Source organism: Solea senegalensis, linkage group LG10 (assembly GCF_019176455.1).
Source record: "Solea senegalensis isolate Sse05_10M linkage group LG10, IFAPA_SoseM_1, whole genome shotgun sequence".
Classification (NCBI taxonomy): domain Eukaryota; kingdom Metazoa; phylum Chordata; class Actinopteri; order Pleuronectiformes; family Soleidae; genus Solea; species Solea senegalensis.
The window spans coordinates 212,586-237,500 of NC_058030.1; the positions used below are offsets into that span (position 1 = coordinate 212,586).

Here is a 24,915-nt window from a genome sequence, read left to right on the forward strand (position 1 = left end):
TAAGAAAGTCCTGTGAGCCATCTGTGGGCCGTGACCCAGTGTTTGGGAACCTCTGCACTAATCGGCCAACCAGTGAATGTACACCTCATCTCCTCTGTGTGTGTGTGTGTGTGTGTGTTTTTATTATTCTATATTTTTTTAAACGGTGTATTTTCCTCTTTCCTGTCTATGCAAAGCAAAGCTTCAAAAACTAGTAAATAAATAAATGAAAGGATGTTTTCATTCGAACCAAAGGTAAAACTGTGCGGCAGCTTGCGTCAAACACAATCATCAAAACTGAAAGGTCACAGGAGGATTTTCAGAATAAAGTGCTGCTGCAACAACTCTGTCATATGCAAACGTATTTTAGACTTCCTGCCTTCCATGATACAGTATACCATGTATGATAGCAATGTAATAACCTCTAAATGTAAATATCCAACCAATAAAACTGTTACATATTAACTACTACTGCTCTGTATGTTTTTACCCCCCCAACAGAGAACTGAAGTTTGTTAACCACTCACTCTCCCACACCAAAGTCCACAGAGAAAATCGGTGATTTTAGTTTGCGGGACACAGGAGCTGCTGGTCCACTGCTGCCTCGTGTGGTCACTTTGTGTCACTGAAATCGCTTTGTTCCTAGGACGTTCCTGTTAAACAAAGTAATATCGCATTTGAGTATTTGTACTAACTACCATAATAATAAAGTTATTCTTCTAATGTATTATTGTATTGTCATTTTCAATGATTTAATCATGTATCATTTATATTATTCTCTTTTAATATTGGATTTTCTTCCACTGTAACACCAACACTGGTCACTTGATGGCAGCAGCCTCACTCGTTTTAAACCATTCGTCAAGTTGCTGAGATTTAGTTTGTAGTTCAGTCAGAATCATTATTTTACTGTGTACAACGCGATTAAAGGACAGCGCCGCCAGTGCAAGTGAAGAGATAAAAGAAGAAACAAGAAAACATGTCAAATGTTTGATAGCAACATTGAAAATGAATGAATGAGTTAATTTAAGAAATAAAACATTGATCCGAACATTAACACGTGTTATATCGCGTCATTTCTATGACGTATGTGCGACTTTGAGCCGCCTTGTTTTGTAGGTTTCGACCGGACGTTAGCTTCCCTGGCAGCGGTTAGCTTGATGTTTCGCTGCCGTTGCCGTGGTTTGTTTTATTTCGAGCTCGACGCAGAAAACCTGTCACTGGAGCTACGTTTGTTAGCACCGTTAGCTGCGGCATTGACATGTCATCGCGTCAACAACGCGGGGCTGTTTAACGAGCGACGCGTCTGTCGAAGACAAACATCTGTGGAGGAAATCGCAGGAGAAGTGAGATGAAATGACAACGTCAACACTGCAGGTGCGGTAGCTCTAGCTCTAGCTCTAGCATTAGCATTAGCATTAGCATTAGCTCGCTACAACCGACAGGACGCGCAGCGGGTTTGAGCTAACGCGCTAGCAAAACAGCGGATGCTACTGTCTGTTAGCAAGTCTGTAAAAAGACGCTGCTCTTGTTGTGTTTTATTTTTTTGTAATGAACAGTGCGTCGTGTTGTGCTTTAGCAAACGGAACAATGTGAATTGTCGTCAATAAATCCGTGTGCGGGTCATGACTTTGTGAAATGCTAACTAACGGCAGCGGCAGCCCGTTATCTGGGCTGTGGCTCCTTTGCCGCAAAAGACTCGGGTTTCGGTCGTTTTCACGCCTATGGTCACGACTATTCAATTACAAACTCAGTTTTCAAACGTGCGTCAAAAAACGAACTAGTAATACAATTATTTTCATTTATTCCATCATGCGCACACCTCAAGGGGCATAAAACGTGTTAGTTGTAACTGTTTGTCATCTCTGGTGCAACTCAAGGTGCATAAGATAAGAGAAGATAAACTTTATTTAACCTCAAAGGGGTTAATTCACTTGTTACAGCAGCAAGAAACAGTGAAGACAGACGTGCGAAGTAAGACAGTGAAATAAGATGAACATAATGTCACATACGACCCACAAACATCCCAAAGTGCCTTTTAACACAATACAAAAGAACTAACACAGCAAAGTGTTTTGACATTTATTTCTGGTGGAACCACAGGCTGGGCTGCTCATGGGCCGCATGTGGCCCACGGGCCGCCATTTGAACACACTGTCCTTAGGTCGTTTGTCACACCTGCTAGTCTCCTCCCGAGTGACTTTAGGGGAATGCTCTGGGAACCAAATGTGCAACCAAAAACTGACGTTAGGGGAACGTGAGGACTACTTTCCATATCAACCACAGGAGAACCAAAGGGTAACATTCCCAGAACGTTCTGGTAACCAACAGTTGTTAGCTGGGTTGTCCTCTCTACTTTCTTTGCAGAAAGCGATTGATCTTGTGACCAAAGCCACAGAAGAAGACAAGGCGAAGAACTATGAGGAGGCCTTGCGCCTGTATCAGCACTCTGTGGAATATTTCCTTCACGCCATTAAATGTGAGTTAATATGCCACTGTGTCACCTGCACCTTCTGATTTGATAAGTGCAGCTCAGGCCACTTGTTTCTGTCTCTATTTCAATCAAAATTACATCTTATTTTTAATATTGTACTCTTATTTATCTCGCGAAACATGCATTTAAAATGGGACTGAATAAAAGCATCATCATAAGTCATAAAAAAACAAACCCATTTTAGCCATTCTCCCACACCAACGTCCATAGAGAAAATCAGTGATTTTCAGCTGCTGGTCCTCTGCTGCCTCGTGTGGTCACTTTGGGTCACTGAGGTCAATCTGAACAAAGGATTTAAAACAGTGAAGTGAGAAAATAAGACGTTTCCTGTTGGAAAAGTCTATCTCACAGTGAAATAAAGATGTGAACATGTTTAATGAAATTCTTTATGAAATATTTGTACTATTTTCAAAAACCAAAATTTAAATGATTGTTATTTTACTCATTTTATTTGACGAAAAGAACTTGAAATAAGCGCGACAACTGATGTGACTGAACCTCACCAGAGCCCGGGTATTTCAGTCAGGGCCTTGAGTAAAAAAAACAAACACAAGCACATACAAAACACACTATTATGCACTATATTCACGAGACAGTTGATCTGCAACAACCATAGCGCGCACACACACACCACTGCGCATCTATAGGCTACTGCATCATTAGCACCACATCTTCCGTTATGTCACTCAGCAAACGCAGTTTCACAAACCACTATATGACACAAAAACAAGCTTCTACATAAGCATAGGCGTCAGCTACGCGGGGAACACTTTATATCACTATGTCACTATTTATGATCAACACTTTTGTCCTCACCACTTGTAAAACGTGTTATCACTGTATCATTAACACTCCAACTACCGTCAATGATGTGTCGGTCTTCCTCTTGAAATCATTTCCTTCTTTTCTCCAAACGATGGCCGTGAAAAGTGCACACGAAGGAGATCAGAGACATGATGGATCAGTGGTGTTAATGCAGTGATCACAGTTTACTTCAAAACCCGCCAAAGGTTCAAACGTCGTTGATGACATCACTGGGGCGTTCTGTCACTATGATATCACATTTTGATTGACTGACGACACACGTCAGTCAACGTTAGAACCAAATAGGAAAGGCCAGCAATACGACTAGAGCAGGTCCACGGAGCTGTGATGCGTTTAATGACATCCAGGAAGATCCAGCTCAGCTTCACATAAAATAACCATATTCTTTCTGGAAATATAATCATAACATGCTGAAAAAGTCATTGATTTCAGACACGTTCAGACACACATTCATTTGATTATTAAAAACAATACAAATAATAATAGAAATTTAAAAAAAAAATCTTTTTTTATATTTAAGGGCCAGCAGAGAAGGCCCTGCTAAAAAAAGTATAAAAAAAGACAGCCCACCACTGGTATATGTGTCCTTAACTAACCCACGTGTGTCACTCACCACTGAACCCTCAGATGAGGCTCACAGCGACAAGGCCAAGGAGAGCATACGAGCGAAATGCAAGCAGTACCTGGACCGAGCAGAGAAGCTGAAGGATTATCTGAAGAATAAAGACAAACAGGGGAAGAAGCCCGTGAAGGAGGCGCAGAGCAATGACAAGTACGCTGCTGTCTTAACGTTCCTTTAAACCCCTGCACTATTTCTTCCCACGTGATTGTCTTTCATTCTTATTGTTTGTGTCGTAGGAGCGACAGCGACAGTGAAGGGGAAAACCCAGAGAAGAAGAAACTGCAGGAGCAGCTCATGGGTGAGTGAGGATTTAATCACCCTGTCACGTGAAGAAACGGCTGTTATTTTTTTAATTCATCTCCGTGGGCTAAATTGGCTGCGTTACACTTCAGGGTTCCCTCCAAATCCTTAAAAAGTTCAGTGTGTAAACCCTCCACGACCCTCATATGGTGGTAGAAGTGGTAGAAGATGAATGAATGAATGAATGATTAATCTGAAATGAAAAATGAAAAAAACTTGCTTTTTGTCTTTTAGTTTCTGTCCATTATTTTCTAAATAGAAGTCAGAAAATAAAGTGTCAAATCTGGACATGATGATGTTCTCAAATGTCTTTGTTTTTGTCCACGAACCAAAAAGGATTCAGTTTGAATGATTTCTTTGTTTTACGGAGAAAGGAAACCTGAAAACATTCACCCAGAGTTCTCGCTCACTGCTCCAGACAGTCACAGTCTATGCTGATGACGCAGCGTATACATATACTACACTACAGAAGTTTGCAACTGATGATTATTTTCCATGAATATAAGTCCATGAATCTGTGGTTTATTTTCTCCATCTACACGTTTCTGTGTGTGTGCGTGCAGGTGCCATTGTCATGGAGAAGCCTAACGTGCGGTGGAGCGACGTGGCAGGACTGGAGGGAGCGAAGGAGGCTCTGAAAGAAGCCGTGATCCTGCCCATTAAATTCCCTCACCTGTTCACAGGTACGGCTGCTGCTGCTGTTTCTGCTGCTGCTGCTGCTGCTGCACACAAACAAACACACAAAGTTTGTGAATTTGAAAAAAAATCCAAGCCCTTAATGTTTTTCATAGGTCCTTTAAATCCTTGAAAGTTTGTGAAATTGAATTTGAAAAAGTAAAATTCAAGCCCTTGAATTTTTGTGTGCTCCTAGGTCCTTGAAACCCTTGAAATATTTTGGAAGAAAAAAAAAAGAAAGAAGCCAAGGTCCTTGAAAATGGCCTTAAATAGACATGGGCCTTGAAAGTTTTTGAATTTTGTGCAGTAAAGAAGTGAAGTTGATATTTAGGTATATGTCTCCCTTGTTTGTTACAACGCCACCTGCTGTTTCACGTCCTGCGAGGCCTACGCAGGACAAACATGGAGACATAGTCACTAGCAGGTGTTGAGGACACTGTCCACTGTCTCTCTCTCTCTCTCTCTCTCTCCCTCTCCGTTGTTGACGTGAGATTCTGTGCGGAACAACGAGCGAGAGAAAATGATGACGCAATGTCTGGGAAATGAAAAGTCCGACATGTCTGTCTCACCAAAGACTGACTTTGACATCTGCTCTGGTGCGCTGGAATAAACCCACATGTCTTGTTTTTAGGCAAACGGACGCCGTGGAGAGGGATCCTGCTGTTCGGTCCTCCAGGGACAGGGAAGTCGTACTTGGCCAAGGCTGTGGCCACAGAAGCCAACAACTCCACCTTCTTCTCCGTCTCCTCCTCTGACCTCATGTCCAAGTGGCTGGGAGAGAGTGAGAAGTACGTACGTCTCCTCCTCATCATCATTATTATCTGTCTCGCATGAAATCATCGAAGTTGACGGGGATAGTTCATTAGTTAGTCAGCTTCTCCAAACTTCAGTTTCCTGTTGGTAAACGTAATCAAATCTACGTCAGTTTAAGTCGGTGATATCTGTCACACGTTCACGTCTTTATCTCACTGTCAGTCAGACTTTTATCAACAGGAAACTGAAGTGTGTAAACCACTCACTCTCTCACACCAAAGTCCACAGAGAAAACCAGTGATTTTAACATCACACACACACACACAGTGTGAGATGTTGATCCACTGCTGCCTCCATCACTAAGTTCTAATGTCTGATTTTCTCACTTCGGTGTTTAAAGTTCTTTGTTCAGATTGACCTCAGTGAGGACCAGCGGCTCCTGTGTCCCTGCAGCTAAAATCACTGATTGACTGTCCCACACCAAAGTCCAGAGAGAAAGAGTTAGTTGTTAAACAACGTCCGAACCAGAGTGTCTCTGCGTCCCTGTCTCATCTTGTCCTCCTCCTCTTTCTTCTCGTGGTTTCTCAGGCTGGTGAAGAATCTGTTCGACCTCGCTCGCCAACACAAACCCTCCATCATCTTCATCGACGAGGTGGACTCGCTGTGTGGCTCCAGGAACGAGAACGAGAGCGAGGCCGCCCGCCGCATCAAGACCGAGTTCCTGGTCCAGATGCAGGGTGAGACCACGATGACGGAGCGAGTCAGACACAGTCCAGTATTCTCACTGTCGTGGAAACACGATTTGTTCTGCACATGTGTGAAGTGTGACGACGTCAGGTTAGGGAATTTTTTAAGTAAAAATATTATTTAAGGTTTTCTTTTATTCGTTATACTTATTAAATAGATTCAACATCTTTGCAAAAGCGAAAGACACAAGTGTCTCAAACATGAGCAGAGACGGGAAGTAGTCCCACTTTATCAAATAAAAGACACGTCGTCATGTCGTTCCACAAGTGTCTCAAACATGAGCAGAGACAGGAAGTAGTCCCACTATGTCGCCACAAGTGTCTCAAACATGAGCACAGGAAGTAGTCCCACTTTATCAAATAAAGACACGCCATGTTGTTCCACAAGTGTCTCAAACATGAGCAGAGACAGGAAGTAGTCCCACTTTATCAAAAAGACACGATGTTCAAAGAAACATGAGCAGAGACAGGAAGTAGTCCCACTTTATCAAATAAAAGACACGTCGTCATGTCGTTCCACAAGTGTCTCAAACATGAGCAGAGACAGGAAGTAGTCCCACTTTATCAAATAAAAGACACGTCGTCATGTTGTTCCACAAGTGTCTCAAACATGAGCAGAGACAGGAAGTAGTCCCACTGTCGCACATGTACAGAACAAAATGGGTAATGACTCTGCACACGTGACAACAGAAGATGCTGAGAGTAACAGGAAGTGCTCATGTTGACTTCCTGCTCTCTTCTTGTGTAGGTGTGGGAAATAACAACGATGGTATTTTGGTTCTGGGAGCCACAAACATCCCGTGGGTGCTGGACGCTGCCATCCGTAGAAGGTCAGAGGTCACTTAGTTTCTCCCCCCAGTTCATTCTGAGAGCTCGTCCTATGTGAGGGATACATTTACAGATGTGTAACTCGCTGAGGCTCGTGAACATGCTAAGCTAACATCAACCACTGCTGTATTAATGCTGTGTTCACACGGAATGTGTTTTGTGGTGTTTTAACGTAGCATTGTTGCTCTCTCCACTGTGGAAACGTCTGTGGAGAAGAAACCGTCGACTTGTGTAGTCTCATGACAATGACGGTTCCTTCGCAGACACAGCAGATAATATATGGTCTGGACATTATATATGTGTGTATATATATACATACACATACATACGGTGGGTGTGGAAAGTATTCAGACCCCTTTAAATGTTTCACTCTTTGTTTCATTGCAGCTATTTTCTAAAATCAAAAAACTCAGCATCACATCTTGACAGAAAGAAAACAGGAATGTATTAAAAAAGAGTGAAAGTGAAATATCACATGGTCATAAGTATTCAGAGCCTTTGCTCAGTATTGAGTAGAAGCTCCTTTTGAGCTCGTACAGCCATGAGTCTTCTTGAGAATGATGCAACAAGTGTTTCACACCTGGATTTGAGGATCCTCTGCCATTCTTCCTTGCAGATCTTCTCCAGTTCTGTCAGGTTGGATGGTGAACGTTGGTGGACAGACATGTTCAGGTCTCTCCAGAGATGCTCAATTGGTTTAGGTCAGGGCTCTGACTGGGCCAATCAAGAATGGTCACAGAGTTGTTCTGAAGCCACTCCTTTGTTATTTTAGCTGTGTGCTTAGGGTCATTGTCTTGTTGGAAGGTGAACCTTCGGTCCAGTCTGAGGTCCTGAGCACTCTGGAAGAGGTCCTGTCCCTGCAGCTGAAACACACCCCCATAGCATGATGCTGCCACCACCATGTTTCACTGTTGGGATTGTATTGGGCAGGTGATGAGCAGTGCCTGGTTTTGTCCACACATACCACTTAGAATTAACGCCAAAAAGTTCTGTCTTGGTCTTGAACTTTTTCTCATAGTCTGGGAGTCCTTCATGTGTTTTTTGGCAAACTCTCTGCAGGTTTTCATATGTCTTGCACTGAGGAGAGGCTCCTGTGGGGCCACTCTGCCATAAAGCCCCGACTGGTGGAGGGCTGCAGTGATAGTTGACTTTGTGGAACATCTCTGGAGCTCAGCCACAGTGATCTTTGGGTTCTTCTTAACCTCTCTCACCAAGGCTCTTCTCCCAGGTCTAGGAAGAGTTCTGGTCGTCCCAAACGTCTTCCATTTAAGGATTATGGAGGCCACCTTGAGTGCTGCAGAAATTCTTTTATAACCTTGGCCAGATCTGTGCCTTTCCACAATTCTGTCTCTGAGCTCCTCAGGCAGTTCCTTCGACCTCATGATTCTCACTTGCTCTGACATGCACTGTGAGCTGTCTATATAATATATATATATATATATATATATATATATATATATATATATATATATATATATATATATATATATATATATATATATATATATATTATATAGACAGGTGTGTCTTTTCCTAATCAAGTCCAATCAGTTTAATTAAACACAGCTGGACTCCAATGAAGGAGCAGAACCATCTCAAGGACAATCAGAAGAAATGGACAGCATGTGAGTTAAATATGAGTGTCACAGCAAAGGCTCTGAATACTTATGACCATGTGATATTTCAGTTTGTATTTTTTAATAAATATTCAAAAATGTCTACATTTCTGTTTTTTTTCTGTCAAGATGTGGTGCTGAGTGAACATTTATGAGAAATAACATTTCTTCCGACTCTACCTCGACTAAGACGACAAAAAAAAACCTTGTATAAATGACATGTAATGTAATGTAATGTAATAAAATGAACCTTTTTGATTTTAGAAAATGGCTGCAATGAAACAAAGAGTGAAACATTTAAAGGGGTCTGAATACTTTCTGTACCCACTGTGTGTGTGTGTGTGTATGTATGTATGTATGTATGTATATACATATATATGTATATACATATATATGTATATACATATATATGTGTGTGTGTGTGTATATATATATGTATATACATATATGTGTGTGTGTGTGTGTATATATATATGCTGTGGGCTTTTACTTCTCTCTTACTACGTCTAAGATGAGTGTGAATGTGTCGGACGTGAAAAAGTGGCGTTGTGCTGTTCTTAAGTGGAGCGCACCATGAGACGTAGTTGAGAGTTTTCAAACTAAAACCCAGCCAGGAGCGTTTTTATTGCGTGGCTCCTCCCTCCTCCTCGCAGACGTCTGCGCGTGCGACTTGAAACTGAAAGTCTTCGTCTCCTGAACTTTGCCCTGCGGCAGATTCGAGAAGCGGATCTATATCCCGCTGCCGGAGGAGCCGGCCCGCTCTCAGATGTTCCGCCTCCACCTGGGAAACACGCCGCACAGCCTGAGCGACGCCGACCTGCGGCAGCTCGCCCACAAGACAGACGGGTACTCGGGGGCCGACATTAGCATCATCGTCCGCGACGCTCTCATGCAGCCGGTCAGGAAGGTCCAGTCGGCCACGCACTTCAAAAAGGTCAGCACGCACACACTCTTCACATTGGTTTATTTATTTATGCTCGTGTTGGTTGTAGTTGAGTCGGTGTGTTTTCCTCTCGCAGGTTAGTGGTCCGTCGCGCAGCAACTGCCAGGTCATGGTGGATGACCTCTTGACCCCTTGTTCCCCCGGCGACCCCGCAGCCATAGAGATGACCTGGATGGACGTGCCGAGTGATAAACTGCTAGAGCCTATAGTTTGCATGGTGAGGTCAAACCTCAGTCAGAACTGACTGCGTCTGAGCGCCCCCTGCTGCTCCTGAACTAACAGCAGACGTCTTCAGAACACGTTCACATCTTTATCTCACTGTGAGACATTTGTAAACCCCTCACTCTCCCACACCAAAGTCCATAGAGAAAATCAGTGGATTTGACATCAGCATTATCATTATCACTTGGGCATGAAATCCTTTGTTCAGATTGACCTCAGTGACACAAAGTGACCACACGAGGCAGCGGAGGACCAGCAACTCCTGTGTCCCCGCAGCTAATATCACTGATTTTCTCTGTGGGCTTTGGTGTGGGAGAGTGAGTGGTTTCACAGTGAGATAAAGATGTGAACTTAAGTTGGCTGTAATCCGTTTTTTTTTCACTCATAAATAACTACCTCAGTGTAAGTCTGGGGTGGAGTGGCTCAGTGGTTAAGACCGGTACCCTGTTTGCGAAAGACATCATGGTCTCAATGGTCGCAAGTTTGACTCCACCCCTGGCTGATTGTACTCAATTCCATTGTAAGTCACTTTGGATAAAAGCGTCTGCCAAATGACATGTGATGTAATGTAAAAGTCTGCAACATCTGCAGAACACGTTCACGTCCTTATCTCACTGTGAGACGTTTGTAAACCTCTCAGTCGACACTGCTGTGTCCCTGAGGTCAAACCCTGAAGTGACAAAATCAGACATGTGAACTTAGTGATGGAGGCAGCAGTGTGTGTGCGTGTGTGTGTGTAGGTGTTGTTAAAGTTTTATTCATAGGATAAACCCCTTGAGTTGTCCTACACACATCACATCAAGATACAACAGAACTCAAGTCAGTACAATAGGGAGACAGAACAATACAGAACAAAGTCACAATAAGATACAATACAAGGACAAGAAAGACATACAAACATACTGCATCTAGAGTTTGGACAAACATACTAAAAGAGATGGTGACAAAGTCAATGAAAACATGAACAGATTAGTTCAAAATTAGAGGACAGGGCTTGATTAAAGCAATTAAGAGATATAGAAGATCTAATGCCCACAGGTAAATGATTCTAATCATTAGGACCTTTAAACAAAAATGCTTTTCTGCCTGTTGATTTCCTAATATATGGAACTGAAAATACAATTTCTGGACAGTATCCAGCCATACACCAACATATTTAACCTTTTCAACCTAATCCTTTCATATCATCCAGTAGTCAGTACCGTCACCACACAAAGTAGTTGAAACGAGAATAGGGTTGCAGTTACAAGTCAAAACAAAGCCCACACGCACACACACATTCTCACAACATATAACTGAAACAAAAAAAACAGATGACTCCATTAGGAATGCCCAGGCTTTAACCCAGGTAGCAACAGGTTCCATGGGTTCCGTAGCCCAGAGCATGCCAGTACGCCAAGGAATTACTATAAACCCAATGCTCTGTGTGTTTTCAGTGAGAAGGAAAACTATAAATAAATATATATCTTCTTGTCGCCTACCAGAAAGAAACAAGGAAATCTATGTCAAACATGAGCGCGAGACAGAGAGAGAGATACAGTCTAATCAACACGTAAACATGGTGTCGAGGCTCTAGTCTACACTGAGCATACATCTCCAAACCATCAGAGTTTAAACACAAAACACAGCCAGTCCCCACAGAGAAGAAAAAGAGGCGAATGAAGACGAGTAGGGAAGTCACTCTTTGACCAACCATCAACCGATCAGAGCTAGCAGGTGACAGTAGCCAGACAGGGCTAGCCATCACCGATACTACTCAGCACGCTTGTTCTTTACCATCAACAGTGACACACAAGGTGCATGGAGCTCACGTCTGATGTTGACGAAGCTCTTGTGTCTCCTTGTCAAGTCAGCGCTGAGGTCTGGGTTGAAGTAGATGCGGGATCCAATGTATTCCACTTTTCTCTCCCTGGCCAGTCGAATGATTTTTAACCTGAAAGTTGAGCATCTTCATGACGATAGGCCTGGGGTGTCTCGATCATTCGGACGTTGTGTCGGTGAGCGGTGTGCTCTTTGAATAATTGGAGAGGTAGAGAAATTATTATTATTATTATTAACTGGGACATAAAATGGAGCAGACTCGGGGATCCCGATGACACGGAGGTTCGAGCGGCGAGATCTGTTCTCCAGGTCGTCAATCTTCTCACTCGTTTGGTAAGATCATCGATACAGTTTTCATTTGCGCTGGTTCTCCCCTCTATTAGCTCGACTTATCAGTCAAGCCAGTCTGAATGGGATCTACTTTTGAGTTAATGTGCAACAGCATTTCAGTCTTACTCTTCTCGATGGCGTCCAGCAAACTCTGTAATGTTAAAGTTGCCATTTCCGTGCACTGCAGTCACAGAGAGAGTTCACCGCTAAACGACTGTAAAGCTTAAAACTTCCCAGGCTGCTCAGAGTGGATCACATGCACAAAGTTTCTATATCATCGGCGACGAGCTTTTAAACTGACAGAGCACTCGAGACTGTGTGTGTGTGTGCGCGCGCGCGCGCGCGTTGAAGGCCTTCAGTACACGTCAGTTATACACTTTTAAATTTGTACCAACAAACTGATGCTGAGTTCATTCCATTTCTGCTCGCGTAAAATTGACGATGTCACTTCCTGTTTGTTTTGCAGTCAGACATGCTGCGCTCTCTGTCCACCACTCGTCCCACGGTCAACACCGAGGACCTGCTGAAGGTCAAGAAGTTCACAGAGGATTTTGGGATGGAGGGCTGAGAGGTGAAGCCCCGCCTCCCCCGCCCCCTCCCTCCACTGCTGCACCATCCTGTAGACGTTCATGTTCTGCTGAGCGCTCGGTTCACTCCTCATGGATTTTAAATAAAAACGAAATTATTTATTTATTTCTTCTCAAAAATCAGTCCAGTATTATCATCATCGTCATTATTGTTATTATTGTGAATCCTCAGAGGAAGTTGATCCAACGCAGCGACAGAAGAATCTTGGTGTGAGTTTCCCGACGCGCTTTCATCACGCCATGGCTTTGTCCTGGACTGAGCTGGCTCCGCCTCTGACTGAAGGGCGGAGTCTTTCCGTTGCCATGATGCACTTTTTCTCCTATTCTTTTTTTTGTTTTGCTTTGGTGAAGACTTGAAAAACGGTGCCGGCGTTTAAAGAAGAGACATAAGATGTTGGTTCTCCAGCCAGGCATGTGAGTGTGTGAGTGCATCTGTGTAAATGTCTACACTTGTCTTTTGTTATTTTGATGAAGTGTTAAATTATTCCACTCATCGTGATAATTCACGGTTTGTTTTTGAAGTGAGGCTGTATGAGGTGCTGACATTCAGAGAATCAGCAAGAAAAAAAACATCTTTAGCTCACCGTCAACAGGAAACTCAAGTTTGTAAACCACTCACTCTCTCACACCAAAGTCCTCTGCTGCCTCGTGTGGTCACTGTGTGTCACTAAAATAAGTTGGAATGAAGAATTCCAAAAGACAAAGTGACAAAATCAGACGTGTGTGCGTGTGTGTGCGTGCTGTTAAAATCACTGATTTTGTGGACTTTGGTGTGGGAGAGTGAGTGGTTTACAAACTTCAGCTTCCTGTTGATAAAAGTCTGACTGACAGTGAGATAAAGACGTGTTTATTTTATTATTCTATATTCTTCTAAGCTGCTCAGACCAGCAGGGGGCGCTCACGGTGCACTCTGCTGTGACTGTATGTCAAATACAAAAAAATGTTTTCACTTTCATGTTCTGGAATCTTTAAAAACACATTTGTTCAACTTTACAGGCTGTTTACTCCATTTAAACTTTTCATTTCTAAGTTATTAAAACTTTATTGTTCCCTGACAAACTTACGTTTTGATCACATGACGTAAAGGAACGACTGAATTTCGTTGGGAGTTAAAGTTTCCGTCAGTGACGTCGTCGGCTCAGTGGCCCCATCTGTAGTCAGAACTTGGAATTTCCACGTCACAAACCCGGAGCAACTTCACCGTTAACCGTCTTTAAATAAATCGTACACAGAGAACTGTATCATGTTTTTATCGCCGCTCTCCACTTAAAACGTCCGAGTGAGGGAGGAACTGTTGGAGTTTATTTTTTGCGACACATTCATTTCCCATGATTCCACGCTGCCCGTCAAAATATGTCTTTTTGTAATTGTTTGGATTGGGAGACACCTAGTGGGCAAAAAATGTCATTTCTCAATAATCACTGACGGCAAGCTTTAACGTCTGCACTCCGTTTCCCAGAATGCACTGTGGTGTCTCTCCGTGTTGGTTTTGGTCGCGTTTGTTTCCGACGGTTTCACGTAATTCACTAATTCTTCTCCGCGTCGATTCTGTTTACAATTTTTTGTTTGGTTTGTTTTTCGTCACAGCTTCTGAACTCTGACGTCAAACAACAGTTGTCGGATGTTTGACCTCTGACCTCGGCCGCGTCAGCAGGCTCATCTGTTATTAACAATCTGCCACCGGCCGTGTTAACGTAACTAATTTAACCTCAATTAATAAAAAGTGACATTCAGCCTCTTTTCTCTTGTTTTCATTTGTGAATGTCTTGGAACGTGTTGACGCGATCAGTGTCACATGATCTGCATCTGGAGAATCTTAACAGGAACAGATCATCGTCACACTATCGCACATTTCTGATCTTTACCCTGCGATAAGCAGCTGCCACGTCGCAAATTTACCGCAGTGTTGGGACGGCGTTGACGCAACTCCACTTTGAATATTTGAACAAAATGTGCGGGTGAGATCCTTCCTACATCCCGATGTTTCAGAACTGAACAATAAAAGCACATTTGTGCTAATGTAAGGTTTCAGTTTCTGACGTTAATCTGACATTTAAAAAAAAAACAATTCTTGCGATTTGTTCGGTGAGGTGATATTTTAATATTTCCATTTTTAATTTTGCAAAACTAAAACTCGTTCTTTCATATTTTGTGATTTTTGTTCTGATGAAATGTTTTTAGCAGTTTTAATTTGTTTGTTTGTCTTCGTCTCCTTCCTCGTCAACATGAATAAAGTAAATGTACGTGTCGAACCGATGGCCAATGAAGAGAATGCAGGCTGCGGACACTTCCATGTTGGCTTCACTTTGCTCGACCCGAGCGACTTTTGGTGAGTTTCCATTTGTTGTCAGAATGTGTTTGTTTGAAAATGAATGTTTGTTTGTTTGTTTGAATAATGATGATGATGATGAAGATGACGCAGATTAATGAAACAATGGCAAACCTTAGCTCGACTTTACTCACGAAGAAGCATGGGTTTGTTTTGTAGAAATGTTGAACTGTTCCTTTAAAAGTAAACAAAGAGGGAACTGACCAACACAAAGACTCACACTCAAAGATTGAGACTCAATTTTCTTTTAAATGTGTATTTTTTTTGCCTGAAAGCGTCTGACTGGTCACATGACATCTGTGACATCACTCACTGGTGACAAACAACAGGTTCCACCAACTTTTCACAACATTGTCCTCTTCGTCGCCCCCTTCATCTTCGTCGTCCTCACACTTTGCTGCGTTTGCCCTCTGCTGCCGGAGCAGCAGCAGCAGCAGCAGCAGCAGCAGCGCGTTTGTTGCGATGATGCGGGAACGTCGGCATCAGCTCTGGTTCACAGGCTGTGTGGAAGAGGCACAGTTGAGGTTGTTCTGACATAAGGATTTTAGAACACTTAACGAAAGACTCGCACAATAAAATCTGCATTAGTCTAAGTCTGCGATACCTTTAAGAACATGTTCACACTGAGGTGTGTAAAACACTCACTCTCCCACACCAAAGTCCACAGAGAAAATCAGTGATTTTAACATCAAGCTGCTGGTCCTCTGCTGCCAACGTCAGAGACAAAATCTGACAATTGAACGACGGAGGCAGCAGTGTGTGTGTGTGTGTGTGTGTGTGTGTGTGTGTGTGTGTGTGTGTGTGTGTTAGAATCACTGGTTTTCTCTGTAGACCTTGGTGTGAGAGAGTGAGTGTTTTACAGACTTGAGTTTCCTGTTGATAAAAGTCTGTCCGACAGTGAGATAAAGACGTGAACGTGTTAAGACGTCGTAGACTTTAAACTGACGCAGATTTTATATGATGGGTTTTTTTGTAATCTGTAATCTGGATTACTTTAAGGAGGCTGTTGTTTCTCAGGCTGGATCACAACAACTGTCCCTCATACATCAAATCTGAACTATGACTTTACAAAAGAGCACTTTACTCACGTAGAGGTTTTTCTTTGAAGTAAGAACTCTCCAAACTGTCTTTGGCACAAGCTCTGGATCAAAGTGAAGAGGCAATTATTGGTGCGTGTGTGTGTGTGCGCTTATACATATGTAAGTGTGTCTGTGTGTGTGTGTCTACACATGTGTAAATGTGTCTGTGTGTGTGTGTGTGTGTGTGTGTATACACATGTGTAAGTGTGTCTGTGTGTCTGTGTGTGTGTATACACATGTGTAAGTGTGTCTGTGTGTCTGTGTGTGTGTATACACATGTGTAAGTGTGTCTGTGTGTGTGTGTACAGTAAGTGACTGTGTGTGTATATACACATGTGTGTGTATGTGTGTGTGTCTGTGTGTGTATATACACATGTGTAAGTGTGTCTGTGTGTGTGTGTGTGTGTATACACATGTGTAAGTGTGTCTGTGTGTGTGTATACACATGTGTAAGTGTGTCTGTGTGTGTGTATACATGTGTAAGTGTGTATGTGTGTGTGTGTGTGTATATACACGTGTAAAGTGTGTCTGTGTGTATACACATGTGTATGTGTCTGTGTGTGTGTATACACATGTGCCAATGTGTCTGTGTGTGTGTATACACATGTGTAAGTGTGTATGTGTGTGTGTATATACACATATGGTGTGTCTGTGTGTGTGTATACACATGTGTAAGTGTGTCTGTGTGTCTGTGTATACACATGTGTAAGTGTGTGTCTGTGTGTGTGTGTATATACACATGTGTAAGTGTGTATGTGTGTGTGTGTATATACACATGTGTAAGTGTAAGTGTGTATGTCTGTGTGTGTATATACACATGTGTAAGTGTGTCTGTATGTGTATACACGTGTGTGTGTGTGTATACACATGTGTAAGTGTGTCTGTGTGTGTGTATACACATGTGTAAGTGTGTATGTGTGTGTGTGTATATACACATATGTAAGTGTGACTGTGTGTGTATATACACATGTGTAAGTGTGTATGTGTGTGTATATACACATGTGTAAGTGTGTCTGTGTGTGTATACACGTGTGTGTGTGTGTATACACATGTGTAAGTGTGTCTGTGTGTGTATACACGTGTGTGTGTGTGTATACACATGTGTAAGTGTGTCTGTGTGTACCTGCGCTGTGGGTTATACATGAAGAGCAGGTTGAGTAGTCTGTGTCCAGCGTCAGAAAGCCACGTGAACTTATTCTTCAGGTTGTTGTACGGCTGCTTCCTCAGACTGTACTGACCCATGAGAGGCAGCTGAGAGAAACCCTGACACACACCGACGCACACACAAATACACACACACACACGTTAGACATTCATGACTTGAGGGGACATTGCATTGACTTACATTCATTTCCTGGAGACTCTAACCTTAACCACAATAAAAACATATCTTGCTTATGTAATGTAGTCATTTACGTTATGGGGACTTGTCGTCCTTGTGGGGACAAAAAGCAAGTCCCCATAACGTAAATGTGAGTGTGTAAACAGGTTTAGGTCCACACACACACACACACACACACAGAGAGAGCGGTCAGTTTTTCATCCTCACCGGCCAGATGTTCTCGTTGGGCGTCCCCAGCAGCTGAACGATCAGGTCCACCTGCTGGATCTCTGAGGTTCCGGGCAGCAGAGGTTTGTGGGCCAGCAGCTCGGCCAGGATGCAGCCGACCGCCCTGCAACACGCAAAAGTGTAACTTTAATACCAAAGATATTTTTCTAAAATCCCTTTAATGTGTGTGCAGGTTCATGACAGAGACACTGACCACATGTCAAGAGCTGTAGTTTGTGTCTTGGTCCCTAGGAGGAGCTCTGGACTTCTGTACCTGCAGACACAGGATGGAGGAGGAGGCGTGATCAGTCTGAGGTAACTGGAGCGAACGAGATTGCTGAGCTGGATTAAAGGAGAGTTTCCACTGAGGCCACACACACACACACACACACTATAATGGAGAGCCTGTCACTCACCACAGTGTCACCACTCTGGGCGTCATGGGTTGCTGTGGGATACCGTACATCCTCGCCAAGCCAAAGTCAGCTGTGTTACAACATTTACAGTGAATATTTATCATCTTTTGATTCATCGTTGTTTATATAAAGACACGTTCACGTCTCTATCTGTTTTAAACACTCACTCTCCCACACCAAAGTCCACAAAGGAAATCAGTGATTTTAACTTCACACACACACACACAGGAGCTGCTCCGCTGCTGCCTCGTGTGGTCACTTTGTGTCACTGAGGCAGCAGTGTGTGTGTGTGGGGGAGAGTGGGCGGTTTACAAACTTTTCACAGATATACATAAGCATAAGTTTTAACATAAATAAATGAGACTTGAGGTCAGAGGTGAGAGTCAGGTGTGTCATGTGACTACTGCAGAGGTCGCCATGGTAACAGCGATGATTCACCGATCTTAACGCAGCCTTTGTCCGTCATCAGCAGATTTGACACCTTCAGGTCCCTGATGATGAGATTAGAGAAGATGAAGAGGCAGAAGCTGTTCGTCTGCTCACCAGCAGGGGTCACTGTCACAGCCACTGATAACAATAATAGATTAGATTTACAATACAAACATGCATTAATATGTTTGATCTGCAATTGTTAAGAATTCATGAAAAACAATGAGTCATGTGACGCCTCCATTTTATTTTACACATGCAGCAGCGTTGAAGCTGAAATTTTGATGACTTTGTTTAATTCTAAACGTTCTACAAGTGCAGCTACTTCCTGTACATCCATGTCACAGATGGTGTCTCTGTGCAAGGACATGAGACAGATCATCGAAATATTCCTTAACAGTTGATGTCGCGCTGATGTCAACGTAGTAAAATATAGTTAAGTATAGCATAGTAAAGCATTGTAAGGTATAGTGTAGTAAAGTATAGCATAGCATAGCAAAGTAAAGTATAGCATAGTAAAGTAAAGTATAGTATAGTAAAGTATAGTATAGCATATTTTCAGAAATCATGCACTTTGATATTGCTCAGATGCATGTGATGCATCTCCCCAAGAATTTCTTTGGTTGATTACAGCCCTACTACTTATCTACCTACCTACCTACCGAGCTACCTTCCTCACCACCTTCCTAGCTACCCACCTGTGAATAATGAAGTTGTGGTGAAGAAACTCCAAACCTCTGAGCAGCTGAAGGATGATACACTTCACCTGGACAAAAACAACATCAGTGAATCGATCAGTTGCTTGCTTCATACTGGTTAAATTGAGTTCAAATCAAAATGATTATTATCACGTCTTTGAGTGAATTGTGATGGATCCCAAAGGTCTGTGCATTCACTAATGTTCTGTTTTGCCTTTGTTCAGAGGAATCCTGCTGCCTGTGCATGTGAGGGACGGAATCACAGCCGAGGTCCATGTTGTCATGTGACACGTCAAGTCACGCCACGGAAACTTGTACGAATGAAGACATGAATGTGAACATATGAGATTCTGCGTTCATGCAGTCTCAACCCCACCTCCTGATCTCACCACTCTACCAACCACACATTCATCTCCTTCTCTATCTTCTTTCATGACCAAGTTCTTTCCCTAATAACCTCTGCCCGCCCCACCTCCTGCCCCCTTGACCCTATCCCCTCTCACCTTCTTCCTTTCCTTCTGTCATCTGGTTGCTTTCCGGACTCTCTTAAAGAGGCCAGAGTGACCCCCCTCCTTAAAAAACCCACCCTTGACCCGTCTGAAGTAAATAACTACAGACCTGTCTCTCTTCTTCCTTTTCTCTCCAAAACTCTGGAGCATGCTATCTTTAATCAACTCTCCTGCTACCTTCACTGGAACAACCTTCTTGATCCTCTTCAGTCTGGTTTTAAAGCAGGTCACTGAGTCAGGGCTGCCTCTCTCTCCTCTGTGCTCATCCTCTTGGACCTCAGAACCCTGGTCCCTCAGGGTTCTGTCTTGGGCCCTCTCCTCTTCTCTCTATACACCAACTCATTCTCTCTTTTCCCAGCTCCGACACACATGTAGCAGAACGGATCTCCGCTTGTCTGACTGACATCTCTCAGTGGACGTCTGACCATCACCTGAAACTCAATCTGGACAAGACTGAGTTTCTCTTTCTCCCACCACAGACCTGACCATCACCCTCCACAACTCTGTGGTAACTCCTTCTCATACTGCAGGAACCTGGGTGTGACACTTGACGACCATCTCTCCCTCACTGCCAACATTGCTGCAACAGCTGGATCTTGCAGATACATGTTGCACAACATCAGAAGGATGCGGCCTCTTCTAACCCAGAAGACGGCACAGGTTCTGGTCCAGGCTCTTGTCATCTCACGCTTGGATTACTGCACCTCCCTCCTGGCTGGTCTCCCTGCATGTGCCATACGACCTCTGCAACTCATCCAGAATGCAGCAGCTCGACTGGTCTTCAACTTACCAAAGTTCTCCCACACTACACCGCTCCTCCGCTCCCTTCACTGGCTTCCTGTAGCTGCTCGCATCCACTTCAAGACTCTAGTGCTTGTGTTCCATGCTACAAACGGATCCGGTCCAGCCTACATCCAGGACATGATCAAAACCTGCACCCCAGCCCGCCCACTCCGCTCTCGCTGCCCCCTCACTGAGAGGATCGCAGAGGCATTCGCAGAACTCGAGACTGTTCACTGTCCTCGCTCCCAAATGGTGGAACGAGCTCCCCATCGACATTCGGACAGCGGAAAGCCTCCACATCTTCCGCCGCCGACTAAAAACACATTTCTTCCGACTCTACCTCGACTAAGACAACGACAAAAAAAAACAACGTAAAAACGTATACATCGCACTTACGACTAGCACTTCATAGCTTGGTTTACTTGAAGCTCTTACATACTTCTAGCTCTTAGTCGCTTTGGATAAAAGCGTCTGCTAAATGACATGTGATGTAATGTGATGTAATGTAATGTGATGTAATGAGTGAGGGAAGTGACCGACCTGAGCCTCCGAAAACGGCGTCTGCATGTTTTCCAGCAAACTGGCCAGATCCTGCTCACAGTAGCTCATCACCAGGAAGAGACTGAGTGAGAGTACACACACACACACACACACACACACACGAAATGTCAATACACACAAGCCGTGGTCACTAATGTTACAACAACAAAAACAAGCAGAAACACAAATAATTCAGCTCACATTTGAAGTATCACTGCGTATAATTACATTGAGATGTTGGGGGCGTGTCTGTGGGAGGAGCCACACTCATACTGGTTTATGCACTTTAGTGGGGACCAGTGTGTGTGAACGTTGCTGTTCATCAGTGTTTGTTCAGTGTGAGACGGATGGTTCTATGTCACATGATGACAAATGAAAAGACGAGACGCTGGTGTGTGTGTGTGTGCGCGTGTGTGTGTGCGTGCGCGTGTGTGCGTGTGTGCGTGCGTGCGCGTGTGTGAGACCTCTCCAGCTGACTGCCCACCACCACCTCCTTCAGCTCAACGATGTTGGGATGTCGCAGTCGCAGCAGCAGAGTGATTTCTCGCAGGCTGCTGATGGGAACTCCTGTGACAGAACACAGGGAAGACACGGTGAGGACATTTTTCTCTCTATGACTACATGGTATAATATAATATGGTAAATTAATGTTTGATTGATCCCAAAAATGGGGCAATAAAATATTTTTTAAGAGACAAAAACACAAAATTAAAAATAAAAGGATAAAAGATACATGCGTACATATAAGAAACACTTTATCACAGTATGATTTGTCTCTCACATAAAAGAGTTTAATATAATCAAAAAACATGAGTGAAGAAGACGTGATCTCACCATCTTTCTCTTTGTCCATCCTCACCTTCTTCAGCGCTACGATCTCGTCTGACCTGGTGTCACGGGCTCTGTCTACGACCACAAGAGGGAGCCGTTTATTCACCGAGCAGAAAAAACGCTCTTGTAATTCCAGAAACTGAGGGTTTTCACTCACACACGATGCCGTAAGTTCCTTCTCCGATTCGGTTGAGTTTCTCAAACTCTCGGACACTTCGGCAGCTGCCGAACTGAGGAAGAAAAAACATCATTGTGGGCTTTTTAGAAATCGGGGGAGCCGATGATTGATATTTCATTTTTGTGGCCCATAGATTTAGTCAATTTATCTTGTTCCCTCCATCTGACAACTGTTCAAAAACAATAACTTTGTAAATCAGTTCATGTTTTTATGGCATTTGGCCACAGTGTTGTATTGACTGTGCACATTTAATGCTGTGTTCACACCGGACACAAGGGCAATTTGTCGCGCGTCAAAATCACAACTTTTGCGCAATTCTCCAGATGTCACATACTTGCCAGCGGCCAGACTCCACTTGAGGTAGCTAGGACGGTAGCCCCTGTAGGTAGATGTGAAGGTAGCTCAGTAGGTAGCTCGGTAGGTAGCTAGGAAGGTAGCTCTACAGAAACTTGGACTTTTTAAGGTAACGTTTGGGATTAAAATTTCCAATGTAGATCGAAAACGTTAACGTCGTTCTTTTAGTAGCTGGATTAGGGAAGCCATTGAGATCCGGAAACGGGTTCCAAGAACCGTCAACCGCAATGAGGGATCTTATGGCTCACACATAGTTCTGGAAGACTCGGCACGGTTTGGTATCGTTTTCCGTTACTTCATAGCACCTCCTCAACGTGGGAAACTGCCGCCACATGGTTTTATTAACCATTTAAGCTGCAGTGACATCACTTCCAGTGGCTTTGATGTCATACCAGTGACTTTGATGGCTAATATTTTGCATGGCTTTGATGTCTTTGAGATCAAAGCTACTGGTCGGTATATACCCAGCTTCCACGGTTAAGAGTTATTAGAACATTATTCACTCTTTTGATGTAACGAGGAACAACAAAGAAGGAGGAGGCGCAAGAGTTTTCAGGAATCTCAGCATGGACAAAAACCTCTGTTTTGAACAGTTCTCCAAGGAGAAGTGGAGGCCCTCCAGCTACTTTGAAAGCGACCCATACCAGATGGCAGAGTTTGAGAAAATCCTGAAAAAGATGGTTGTGAAAAAAACACCACCTGTGAAGGGCTGCCTGCGAAGGACCGAGCACAAAGACTTGGACGACACCTACGGTCGGCAGGATTTCCAGGGCAAATTTGGCGAAGTATACTTTTACTGGCCAGCACAGCCAGAAGCAGCAACACCTCAACCGTCTGCGAAAGACGCCAAGGACACAAATACAAGACAGAGCAGTCGGAAAACAGTCGACCCAGATGAAAACACAGAGGCAGAGGAAGAAGCAGAATCAGAACAAGAACCGGAGACACAGCAGCAGAATGACCTGGTTGACACAAGCTGGACATTGACAAAGGTGCCTAAAAACAGAACAAAGCAGAGCATAGTGTGTTTTCCTGAACAAAGTTTCTGTGCAGCACACGAAGAGCCAAAGCCACAGAACGACACATACTCGTCAATGGTTCGATCACCAAAGAATGTCAAAAACCCATGGCTAAAAGGCAACCCCTGGTCCAGGACAGCAGTGCATGGTGAGAGGTCAGGGTCACAGCTCGAACCAGAGCTCTGCAAAAATTGGTCCAGGGGTAGAATAACAATGAGAAGGATGCAGAAGAGGATGCCAGAACTTCCCACACCATCTGCTAAGACACAAAAGGAGACCGTCCTGTCACCAAAGACAAGTCTCTCTGCAGCACCTGAGGTGAAAACACTTAAGGACCAGGAGGTCGTGCTGCTGCTGCTGCAGCAGGATGACCTGGGTGAACCATGCTCAATGAAAGTTAAGGAGCCAAAGGAGGGATCAAGCAGTGGGTTCAGGACAAAAACAGACAAAAAAGATCCAAAGCCAGCACCAGAACTAGAACCAGAGCTCCACTTAAACTGGTTCAATGGTAAAATACAGAGGAGAAGGAAGCAGAAGAGAATGAAACCTTCAAGCCCAGAAATCCCTGTAACTGTCCAGTCTGCAGACACACTGAAGAACCAAGCAACCCTGTACCCAGACACATGTCCATTTTCAGCACCTGTAGAGGAGACATCTGAGGATCAGGACATGGTGACACTGCAGCAGCAGGATAACGTAGCTAAATCATGCTTGACAAAGGTTAAGGAACCTAAGCAAGAATCATACCTTGCCCTCAGGTGTGCAAACAAAGACCCAGAGCGAGAACCAGAGCCAGAGTTCCACTTAAACTGGTTCAACAATAGAATACAGAAGAGAAGGAAGCAGAGGAGAAAGACACCTCCAAGACAAGAACCTTTTACAACTGAACAGTCCATGGAGACACTGGAGAACCAAGCAGTCCTTTCTCCAGAAACCTGTCCATCTTCAGCACCAGTGGATGTGACACCTGAGGACCAGGATGTCCCGCCTCTGCAGCAGGATGACGTAGCTACACCATCCTCAAAAGAAGTTAAGGAGCCTAAAACAGGATCCAACCGTTGTTTCAGGTCTTACAAAGAAGATCCAGAACTGGAGCCATACTTAAACGGGTCCAAAGGTAAAGTCCAAAAGAGGAGGAGGTAGAAAAGGAAGACACCTCCAAGACCAGAACCTTCAGCAGCTGTACTGTCTGCCATCCTCCCTTCCCCCCTCACCTCCTAACATGCTTCCCACTACCTCCTCCCATCTTTGTCCTCGTCCTACATGGATAGATGAGTGTTTGAACATGGACCCAGTTGACAGAGCAGAGGTCTGGGTTACTGGCAGGCAGTAACATTGGTACATTCTTTGTCAATATGTGGGGTGGAGTGGCTCAGTGGTCAAGACCGGTACCATGTGTGCAAAAGACTTCATGGTCGCAGGTTGTACTCAATTCCCTTGTAAGTCGCTTTGGATAAATG

General features: G+C 43.8%; 2 protein-coding genes and 2 long non-coding RNA genes across 5 annotated transcripts in view; 3 read left to right on the top strand and 1 right to left on the bottom strand.

Annotated features, from left to right (window-relative positions):
• Positions 1 to 1,098: 1,098 nt before the first annotated feature.
• On the top strand, positions 1,099 to 14,474 carry vps4a (vacuolar protein sorting 4 homolog A). Its single transcript, XM_044035633.1, has 11 exons — positions 1,099 to 1,356; positions 2,347 to 2,458; positions 3,926 to 4,070; positions 4,157 to 4,218; positions 4,784 to 4,903; positions 5,527 to 5,683; positions 6,237 to 6,385; positions 7,143 to 7,224; positions 9,553 to 9,772; positions 9,858 to 9,998; positions 12,621 to 14,474. The coding sequence occupies exons 1-11, from the start codon at positions 1,336 to 1,338 to the stop codon at positions 12,720 to 12,722; spliced, it is 1,311 nt and encodes a 436-aa protein (XP_043891568.1). The 5' UTR covers positions 1,099 to 1,335; the 3' UTR covers positions 12,723 to 14,474.
• A 525-nt stretch (positions 14,475 to 14,999) lies between these two features.
• On the top strand, positions 15,000 to 19,730 carry LOC122775610. Its single transcript, XR_006361124.1, has 3 exons — positions 15,000 to 15,070; positions 17,892 to 18,013; positions 19,466 to 19,730. It is a non-coding gene; the product is annotated as an uncharacterized LOC122775610 (long non-coding RNA).
• cdk10 (cyclin-dependent kinase 10) overlaps positions 15,227 to 24,915 on the bottom strand; it is a 12,905-nt gene continuing 3,216 nt past the window's right edge. Inside the window, exons 2-13 of one of the 2 annotated variants that reach the window (XM_044035634.1) lie at positions 22,062 to 22,134; positions 21,908 to 21,979; positions 21,538 to 21,640; positions 21,074 to 21,155; positions 19,242 to 19,309; positions 18,553 to 18,605; positions 18,115 to 18,184; positions 17,913 to 17,972; positions 17,699 to 17,822; positions 17,273 to 17,412; positions 16,159 to 16,211; positions 15,227 to 15,570 (exon numbers count right to left, since the gene is read on the bottom strand). In XM_044035634.1, the coding sequence (XP_043891569.1) occupies positions 15,458 to 15,570; positions 16,159 to 16,211; positions 17,273 to 17,412; positions 17,699 to 17,822; positions 17,913 to 17,972; positions 18,115 to 18,184; positions 18,553 to 18,605; positions 19,242 to 19,309; positions 21,074 to 21,155; positions 21,538 to 21,640; positions 21,908 to 21,979; positions 22,062 to 22,134 (1,011 nt within the window). In that variant the 3' untranslated portion in view covers positions 15,227 to 15,457. Of the gene's footprint in view, positions 15,571 to 16,158; positions 16,212 to 17,272; positions 17,413 to 17,698; positions 17,823 to 17,912; positions 17,973 to 18,114; positions 18,185 to 18,552; positions 18,606 to 19,241; positions 19,310 to 21,073; positions 21,156 to 21,537; positions 21,641 to 21,907; positions 21,980 to 22,061; positions 22,135 to 24,915 lie in introns of those variants that run through there. The other variant, XM_044035636.1, reaches the window with a different exon arrangement.
• Positions 21,600 to 24,915, top strand: part of LOC122775609 — a 4,249-nt gene continuing 933 nt past the window's right edge. The window contains exons 1-2 of the long non-coding RNA XR_006361123.1: positions 21,600 to 21,666; positions 21,942 to 22,071. This is a non-coding gene — a long non-coding RNA (uncharacterized LOC122775609). The remainder of the gene's footprint in view (positions 21,667 to 21,941; positions 22,072 to 24,915) is intronic.